The sequence below is a fragment of the Nerophis ophidion genome, linkage group LG29 (genome assembly GCF_033978795.1).
Source record: "Nerophis ophidion isolate RoL-2023_Sa linkage group LG29, RoL_Noph_v1.0, whole genome shotgun sequence".
Lineage (NCBI taxonomy): Eukaryota > Metazoa > Chordata > Actinopteri > Syngnathiformes > Syngnathidae > Nerophis > Nerophis ophidion.
This window is the reverse complement of record NC_084639.1, coordinates 29770920-29781470: the sequence shown is the minus strand read 5'-3', so window position 1 is coordinate 29781470 and position 10551 is coordinate 29770920. Positions and strand designations below refer to the sequence as shown.

Below are 10551 nucleotides of genomic sequence, written 5' to 3'. Positions count from 1 at the left end.
AAGGAAGGGCCGTCTTTTCTGGAGCTTCACTCGTTTCCACTCTGGGTTCAGTGCCATCCAAATGACAAAGGAGTTGTACGCTGAGATGTCCAACATGTCAAAGAATATCACCAGTGGTCAGCGTAAAGTCTTCCGTTTGCAGCTGTAGGCCGTCACCAGCTTGTCCATGTTGTCTACCCCTCCTTTTGTGGCGTTATAATCCATGATGATCTCTGGTTTGTGATGTTCCTGGTCACAGATTCTTCCTTCCCCGTGCAGTGTACACATGAGCACCACATTCTTGCCTTTCCTCGGCACAAAGGATACCCGGGATGTGTCAGCCGTGTATACAAACTTGGAAGACTTGACACGCCTGTTCTTTGAAGTCAGCAGTTGAGGTGGGAGCTCTGACCTGTTTTTCCTTATTGTTCCCACCATGGTCAGCTTCCTCTTCAGGAGCTCCTGTCCCAGTTTGTGCAAAGTAGAAAAGTGCCGCATGTGATGTTGTGTCCACGGAGGCACTGAGACATGTCGAGGACTTCTCTCATTCCTTGTTTTTTCTTGGGGGCTCCTCCCTCAAGTTCCAAGCATATGAGGAAGTGACATCACAGGCAGCCCAGATCTTTGTACCATAATTGGCAGGTTTGGATGGTATTTACTGCCGAAAGGAGCAGCGGCCCCTTAAAGGCATCAGCTGTTCGTCAATGGAGATATTTGGACCAGGGTTGTACAGCAAGGGGAGAGCGAACAGCGTTGGCAGGTAGTGTTGCAACCTTGCGTTTGACCCTCTGATGTTCTGTGTACATACACTCTGTCCTCCTCCTGTCTAGGCCTGCTGTGTGTGTGTGTGTGTGTGTGTGTGTGTGTGTGTGTGTGTGTGTGTGTGTGTGTGTGTGTGTGTGTGTGTGTGTGTGTGTGTGTGAACAGAACATCAATTTCCACACTTCTATTAGCCCTGGGGCCAGGGGACCCCGAACATCCTATATGTAACAGAAATGTGTAGGGGGGTGTATGGTGTGTGTTCATTAAATATGTATTCTGATATATGTTCTTCACAGAAAATGAGCCAAAGCCAGTGAGTCTCAGTTTGGAGAATTCATTAATTGTATTATTTTTCTTTTAATAAACATCGAAAACGGGTCCCACAGAGCCGAACACCACACAAGGATTAAGACAACTGCTGAAATTATATATAAAGTAAATAATAATATGCTTCCAGAAGTGGTCCAGAAGATGTTTCAGATGTGAACCAGTAAATATGAACTAAGAGGGATTTATGTGTACTCAAAAGCAAATGTATTAACAAATGTAAAACAAATATGTACACCATATAATGTTAATCTATAACATCAATAATAATTAAAAATGATTTCTGAATATCTCTATACACATATAAAAGTATTTGTAACATGTTTTGTCCTGGGGACGGTGTGGCGCAGTGGGAGAGTGGCCGTGTGTAACCCAAGGGTCCCTGGTTCAAATCCCACCTAGAACCAACCTCGTCGCGTCCGTTGTGTCCTGAGCAAGACACTTCACCCTTGCTCCTGATGGGTGCTGGTTGGCGCCTTGCATGGCAGCTCCCTCCATCAGTGTGTGAATGTGTGTGTGAATGGGTAAATGTGGAAGTAGTGTCAAAGCGCTTTAAGTACCTTGAAGGTAGAAAAGCGCTATACAAGTACAACCCATTTATTTATTTATCATTTATTCTCACCTTTACAGTCAAAGTGTTGTTTATTTTTTAATAAAGTACACAATGTTGTATATTAAAACATGTACTTGACTTAAAAATGCAAAATATCTGATTTATAAATGTTAGGATCTATGTGCTGATTTTGTTAGAAAGTCAAAGTCTGGACAGTTTATTTCAAATCCTGCAGTTTCATTTGCTGCTGCTGTTCTCACCAGCACACTTGTGTTTCTTACACTGCTACTTAGAAGACAATCCATCCATCCATCCATTTCCTACCGCTTATCCCCCTTTGGGGTCGCGGGGGGCGCTGGTGCTTATCTCAGCTACAATCGGGCAGAAGGCAGTGTACACCCTGGACAAGTTGCCACCTCATCGCAGGGCCAACACAGATAGACAGACAACATTCACACTCACATTCACACACTAGGGACCATTTAGTGTTGCCAATCAACCTATCCCCAGGTGCATGTCTTTGGAGGTGGGAGGGGCCTATCCCCAGGTGCATGTCTTTGGAGGTGGGAGGGGCCTATCCCCAGGTGCATGTCTTTGGAGGTGGGAGGAGCCTATCCCCAGGTGTATGTCTTTGGAGGTGGGAGGGGCCTATCCCCAGGTGCATGTCTTTGGAGGTGGGAGGAGCCTATCCCCAGGTGTATGTCTTTGGAGGTGGGAGGGGCCTATCCCCAGGTGCATGTCTTTGGAGGTGGGAGGAGCCTATCCCCAGGTGCATGTCTTTGGAGGTGGAAGGAGCCTATCCCCAGGTGCATGTCTTTGGAGATGGGAGGAGCCTATCCCCAGGTGCATGTCTTTGGAGGTGGGAGGAGCCTATCCCCAGGTGTATGTCTTTGGAGGTGGGAGGGGCCTATCCCCAGGTGCATGTCTTTGGAGGTGGGAGGAGCCTATCCCCAGGTGCATGTCTTTGGAGGTGGGAGGAGCCTATCCCCAGGTGCATGTCTTTGGAGGTGGGAGGAGCCTATCCCCAGGTGCATGTCTTTGGAGGTGGGAGGAGCCTATCCCCAGGTGCATGTATTGGGAAATGTCACACTTGCCACTGACAGTTTGTGTTTTAGTTTCTCCTCAATGTGTTTAGAATATCCTGTCCTTAGTTCCTGTCAGCACTCTTATTTTGGTCCAGCTTCCTGTTTGTCTCCCTGTGTGCTGTTTTTCCCTCAGCTGTGGCTGATTGGCACCTGGCTACACCTGGCCACAATCAGCCCGCTCCTATTTTACCTGCTTTTTTCCTCCAGTCAGTGCTGGATTATTGTCGTTGCCACATGTCGCACTTGTCTTTGCTACCTGTCGTATCTTGTCTTGTCCATGCAGCGTTGCTGTAAGCTATGTTTGATTGCGGTTTTTAGCTTACTGCCTTTTGTTCCCTGCTTCCAGTTTGTTTTTTAAGTACAAGTACGACTTCTGTTTTCCAAGCTAAATTTCCTTTTTGTTTTCTAGCTCCCATGCTAGCTCTCTTGGGTTGTTATCCTCCCATGTGCGTGCTTTTTGTTTGTACCCTTTGTTTGGTTTTGTTCTAGTATTTTATATGAAAACCATGTTTCCTTATTCAATGCCTGACTCCGTCTCCGCATCATGGGGTTCGTCAACAACAAACTTTGACAGGAAGTGGGAGGAAGCCGGAGAACCCAGAGGGAACACACGCATTCACGGGGAGGACATGCAAACCTCACACAGAAAGATCCCGAGCCCGGGATTGACTACAGGACTACTCAGCACCTTTGTATTGTGAGGCAGACGCACTCACCCCTCTTTCACCGTGAAGCCTAGAAGAGAATCTTTCACCACACACACTGCAACTCAACACTTACTTACCAGTGTGTATTCTCATGAGTCTTTTCAAAAGCAGACTTTGTATAAAACTTTTACAATATATGTATAATGTAGCCTGCATGTTACTTAAGTAAAGCACTGTACAAGTATTAAGTAAACAATGAATTATATAACCGGGCTAGATCAAAAGAAACTCAATTCAGCTCTAGGAATGGAGAGTAATGAAGACTGAACACAGGTTTTATGTTTAAATGGTACCAAATTATATTAAAGAATTATAGGAAAAATAAACAACAAAAAGACATGTAAATTGGAATGGCCATTCACATTTTCAACATTAATTACAGAACGTTCAATATTTACAATGTGATACAGTACTTGATTCAGTCCTTGTTTTTACCAAGAATGGTATAGGCGCAACACGACAGCTCATTAAACGACCTCGCAAAGTCCACGTTGTGGTGGCAGTGTCCAGAGGGGTTTTAGTGAAGGTAACGGGGTAAATGTGAAAGTTCAGGGAGGACAGAAATGAACACGTTGCGTTATGGAAAACCAAAGGGAAAAAACAGAGCGGCTGCTGAGGAGCCTCCTAGCCGCCCGGCTCGGTTGGGTGGATTCAGTTGGGTTGGTTCAGTTCCAGGCATAAAGCTTCAGACTCTAGTTCAGGCTCTAGCTCGCCATCCAACATGGCCAATTCCGCAGATAAATCCCACTTAAACACTCTCGCACGACGACCCACGGCTTCAGTAGTTGGCTCCTGCAGCAACGTCTCTCTCGCTCTTCCTGGAAGCAGCCCACTACTGGATTTTATGCTTCCCGCAATAGGTCACATGACCGCGTGACGCAATGACGCACGAGGTCACGTGACCGCGTGACGCAATGACGCACGCAAAGACACGAAAATAAATAGGATATTTAAGTAAATAGAAAAGATATTTAATTAGAAATAATATTCAATGGGGTTTTGAGAGGATATTTAAATACAATTATTTAAATAGGAAGATTTAATTACAAAGAATATTCAATGGGGTTTTAAAAGGATATTTAAATGAGGATATTTAATGGGGTTTTGTCACCCAGGTTACAATCAGGTATGTCTCCAGTGTGTGTTCTCATGGCTACTTTCAATGTGCTTTTTCACACAAACGCTTTAACACATTCTGAGCAGGAAAAAGGTTTTTCTCCAGTGTGTGTTCTCATGTGTACTTTCAAAGTGCTTCATTGTACAAAAGCTTCACCACATTCTTAACAGTGAAAAGGTTTTTTATTCATTGTGTATTCTCATATGTGCTTTGAAATGGTCCCTTCGGGTAAAATCTTTACCGCAGATTGAACATAAAAATGTTTTTTCTCCAGTGTGTATTCTCATGTGTGCTTTGAAATGGTCACTTCGAGTAAAAGCTTTACCACACATTGAACATGAAAAAGGTTTTTCTCCTGTGTGTCTTCTAATGTGTGCTTTGAAAAGGTGCCTTTGAGTAAATCCTTTACCACAGATTGAACATGAAAAAGGTTTTTCTCCAGTGTGTGTTTTTGTGTGGTTTACCAAATGTCCCTTCTGGGAGAATCCTTTGCCACAAACTGAGCATATGAATGGTTTTTCTCCAGTGTGTATTCTCATGTGTCTTTTTAACTCTGCTTTTCGCGCAAATCTTTTACAGCATTCTGAGCAAGTAAAGGGTTTTTCTCCAGTGTGTATTCTCTTGTGTGTGTTCAAATGTTGCCTATGAGTAAAATCGTTACCGCAGATTGAACATGAAAAAGGTTTTTCTCCAGTGTGTGTTCTCATGTGTCTTTTCAAATCGTACCTCTGAGTAAAATCTTTACCGCAGATTGAACATGAAAAAGGTTTTTCTCCAGTGTGTGTTCTCATGTGTCTTTTCAACTTACTAGGAGATTTAAATGTTTTGTGAGAGTGAGAAGATGTGAAGTGAGTGTTGTCAGTGTGACATGTCTTATCATCTTTAGAGTCTTCATCATCAGTGTCAGGAGAGTGTGACGTTGTGTCCTCACTATCTGATAGTGGAGCTAAGAGCTTGTCTGCTTGTGATCCTCCACAGTGGTCTCCATCAGCTTCTGTTGTCATGTGTTGTGTTGAGCTGCTGCTTGGAGGCTCCCCCCCTCCCCTCTCCTCACTTTCACCTTTGACCTCATCACCTTCACTCTTCACAGGGACACCAGTCACTGGCATCTTGGTGACATCAACCTCCTCCAGTCCTTCAAGATGCTCTCCCTGCTGATTGATGCTGTGTTCTTCCTCTTCCTCTTTAATGTGAGGGCTCAGTGGATCCACCGCTTCCTTTTTAAAATGGGGTGTCAGTGGATCCACCACTTCCTTTTTAAAATGGGGTGTCTGTGGGTCCTCCTCTTCCTCTTTAAAAATGGGGGTCAGTAGGTATTCCTCTTCCTTCTTAATGTGGAAGGGCTGTGGCTTCTCCGTTCGCATCCTGAAGCTCCATTTCTGTTGCTCAGGGTGAAGATGTTCTTCACAGACGTCTGCAAGACAAACACAGCATCTCTGCTCAGTCACACAATGCATTCAGTACTTTTACATGCACTTAGGAAAAACAAGTTATTGTAAGAACTGTCTTGAAATCTCAGTGACGCACAAACACGCTGCTTTTAACAACATTATTCACAGGAAAAGAAAAACAAACCAGGACAACAGGACTTTTTACTGTGGATAGGCGATATGGTTTAAATTAGATTTTGCGATTAAATTATTTCATATAGAATTACTAATAGAACTATCTTAAAACAGGTTACACAGGTTCCTAATTTATTTGCTGAAATATGCAGTGAAATAATACATAATTTCCAGTATTTTTTTTCCTCGAATAAAGTAACCAGATATGTCTCCCAGCTGGCCTGGGAACGCCTCGGTATCCCCCGGGAAGAGCTAGACGAAGTGGCTGGAGATAGGGAAGTCTGGGCTTCCCTGCTTAGGCTGCTGCCCCCGCGACCCGACCTCGGATAAGCGGAAGATGATGGATGGATGGATGGATGGATGGGTTCGATAAAATAATACAATTAGAAATTACACAATATGTTACTGCATATGTCAGCTGCCAAATTAGGATTTTTTGTACCTATTTTGAAATTATTCTATTCTCAATCATATAACGAATTATATATTGTGACATATATTGTTATTAGGATATATATTTGAGGTCATATCGCCCATACCAAACATTGGCTCCCCGAGTCATTTTGTTTGGCCCACCAAATATATGTAATTTTTATATTCTTCAGATGTGTGTGTATGTTTAAAATGTGGGACTACTGTTCTACATCACGTGGAAGTGTCATGTCATGGGGATGGTGTGTTTTTAACTAAGGGTGTGACGATGAACATGATTCTTACACATGTGTGTACTTCATTTGTATATGAATGTACTTTCCCTTGTGTGCTTAGTTTTACTGTAACTTCATAGTGGATAATATCTATAAACAACCTCAATTGTTTTACATCTTTAATTTGAAGGACTGTTTACTTATCTGACAAACTCAAAGGAAACTGCACTTTTTTAAAATGTCGCCTGTCATTCATAATCCTTATGTGAGACATATTTTTTAAATATTTATGAATTCTAATTAGTAAATAAACATGAGCAGAAATCAGCTAATATTGGAGTCAATGGGAGCTCCTCTATTAGACCCACAAAGTCCTCCAAAAAACATCCAAAAACTGCCAACTATACTCATTTTACATTTTGTGACCTGAATATTAACCAAGTATTAGTGATATTGTTATTATAAGCGCTAACGTTAAAGGCCTACTGAAAGCCACTACTAGCGACCACACAGTCTGATAGTTTATATATCAATGATGAAATATTAACATTGCAACACATGCCAATACGGCCGCTTTAGTTGACTAAATTGCAATTTTAAATTTACCGCGGAGTGTCTTGTTGAAAACGTCGCGGAATGATGACGTGTGCGCGTGACGTCACGGACTGTCAGGAAATATTAGCTTAGCATAACACACAGCTAAAAGTCGTCTCTTTTCATCGCATACTTACACAGTAATTTGGACATCTGTGTTGCTGAATCTTTTGCAATTTTTTCAATTAATAATGGAGACTAAAAAGAACAGTGCTGTTGGTGGAAAACGGTGTATTGCACCTTTGTTTTTAACACAGAGCGGTCAAGCGAACATGTTTCTCTACGTCAACCAGCATGTTTTTGGATGGGAAAATTGTGATATATATCTTACCGGAGACATCATTATTCGTCCTCCTGCAGTAGCTGTTTAAAAGGCAGCTGTGAGCTTGGCTCCTCGGCTTTTCTTTAAGACACTGGGTGTTCACCGCAGCCATCCGACCTCGAGGTATGTCTTTACAATCTCACTAAAACACTATTAAAAAATAAGCAGATAAGGGATCTTCCAGAATTATCCTAGTAAATGTGTGTAATTACATCTGAAACGCTCACAATGCCGCCGCCCGGAGCCGTCGCTTTTTATTTTATTTTATTTAAAAAAAAAAATTCTAGTCTTTCGCTATCAATATCATCATCCACAAATCTTTCATCCTCGCTCAAATTAATGGGGAAATTGTCGTTTTCTAGGTCCGAATAGCTCTTTCCGCTGGAGGTTCCCATTATAAACAATGTGAGGACGTGAGGAGCCCTCACCCTTGTGAGGTCATCGTCTGCGACTTCCGGTAAAGACAAGGCTTTTTTATCAGCACCAAAAGTTGCGAACTTTATCGTGGATGTTCTCTACTAAATCCTTTCAGTGAAAATATGGCAATATCGCGAAATGATCAAGTATGACATAGAATGGAACTACTATCCCCGTTTAAATAACAAAATCTAATTTCAGTAGGCCTTTGAGGACCTACTTTTAGCGGCGCATAGATCACAGAAGTAACTAGCTTATGCTGCTATATTGACATATTGAGCTGCTTTCTCGCCTCTAAGAGGGTGAAAGCTAATTCTAGATTATATAAATCATGCTTCTCACTTATGTAGTAGAAGGTTGTGGACATAAACCGAGAACTTGGTCAACTCTGACATCCAACTTAGACCTGGAGATGGCAAGAAAGATTCGAAAATACGCTATTTTGCACCCACCCTTTTTTAACCATTTGTGAGGATTAATTCTTCATCTAAACGGGAAGATATGAACATACCATCAGTCGGCATCCCACTGAGAGCAGACATTGTATGCTTAAAATGAGAAAGATATGTAAATATGAAATGTTATTAAGAATGTGACTACATTACATATATACTTACAGTGTGTATTTAAAGGGGAACATTATCACAATTTCAGAAGGGTTAAAACCAATAAAAATCACTTCCCAGTGGCTTATTTTATTTTTGGAAGTTTTTTCAAAATTTTACCTATCACGCAATATCCCAAAAAACAGCTTTAAAGTGCCTGATTTTAACCGTCGTTATATCCGCCTGTCCATTTTCCTGTGACGTCACTGCGTGAAGCCAATACAAACAAACATGGCGGATAGAACAGAAAGCGACATTAGCTCGGATTCAGACTCAGATTTCAGCGGTTTAAGCGATTCAACAGATTACGCATGTATTGAAACGGATGGTTGGAGTGTGGAGGCAGATAGCGAAAACGAAATAGAAGAAGAAACTGAAGCTATTGGGCCATATCACGACAGACATCGGCAACGAGGACGAATTCGGCGATTGCCTTCCAACCAACGATTGCATCTTTTGAACACTGAGAAACTTGAATCCGTCAATTGGTATGTATTTGTTTGGCATTAAATGTGGGTGGAGCGAAAGGCTAGATACAAATATAGCTACAAATGAGGCATAATGATGCAATATGTACATACAGCTAGCCTAAATAGCATGTTAGCATCGATTAACTTCCAGTCATACCGTGAGCAAATATTTCTGATTAGCACATAAGTCAATAACATCAACAAAACTCAACTTTGTGATTTCGTTGACTTTATCATTGTAAATGCATCTGCTTTGAGTGTCACAGTATATCCACACATCTCTGTGCCATCTCTGTCGTAGCATCGCTATCGTCGGTAAGGTGTGCAGAACAAACGAGGGACTTTCGCATCTTTTGACCACTGGTACAACTTGAATCCGTCCATTGGTATGTGTTTGTTTGGCATTAAATGTGGGTGGAGGGAAAGGCTGGATGCAAATAAAGCTACAAATAAGGCATAATGATGCAATATGTACATACAGCTAGCCTAAAGAGCATGTTAGCATCGATTAGCTTCCAGTAATATGTCTGATTAGCACACTCCACGTAAGTCAGCTGGTGTTGTTACACCCTCCAACAACACACCGACGAGGCATAATGTCTCCAAGGTACGGAAAACAGTCGCACAAACGGAAAATAACAGAACTGATTTGACTTGGTGTGTGTAATGTGTTTGAGAAAATGGCTGATTGCTTCCCGTTGTGACGTCACGGGTGAAAGGTCATTGCTCCGACAGCGTTTAAATCGCCAAATCCACCCTTTTAGGGTTCGGAAATCGGTTAAAAAAACATATGGTCTTTTTTCTGAAACATCAAGGTATATATTGACGCTTACATAGGTCTGCTGATAATGTTCCCCTTTAAAATGTTAAAAGTGGATTTAAAGGCCTACTGAAAGCCACTACTAGCGACCACACAGTCTGATAGTTTATATATCAATGATGAAATATTAACATTGCAACACATGCCAATACGGCCGCTTTAGTTTAATAAATTGCAATTTTAAATTTCCCGCGGAGTTTCTTGTTGAAAACGTCGCGGAATGATGGCGCGTGACGTCCCGGGTTGGAGGGGACATATTAGCGCAGCACCATTTGCGGGCTGAAAGTCGTCTCTTTTCATCACGCAATTAAACAGTATTGTGGACATCTGTGTTGCTGAATCTTTTGCAATTTGTTCAATTAATAATGGAGAAGTCACAGTAGAAAGATGGAGGTGGGAAGCTTTAGCCTTTAGCCACACAAACACACGGCTTTACTATGGATCAGAACGGTCAAGCGAACATGGTTCCCGACCACTTGTCAACCGGCAGGTTTCGCTGAGAAAATTGTGGTAAAAACTCTCCTCTTACTGTAGATCAGCCGAGCTTGCGCCGTCCATGCAGCTGCCGTCAACTTCCCTCA

General features: G+C 42.2%; 1 protein-coding gene across 1 annotated transcript; it reads right to left on the bottom strand.

The window, feature by feature from the left end:
- Positions 1–4412: 4412 nt before the first annotated feature.
- On the bottom strand, positions 4413–5937 carry LOC133546201 (oocyte zinc finger protein XlCOF6.1-like). Its single transcript, XM_061892102.1, has one exon. The coding sequence runs from the start codon at positions 5892–5894 to the stop codon at positions 4713–4715; it is 1182 nt and encodes a 393-aa protein (XP_061748086.1). The 5' UTR covers positions 5895–5937; the 3' UTR covers positions 4413–4712.
- Positions 5938–10551: the final 4614 nt, after the last annotated feature.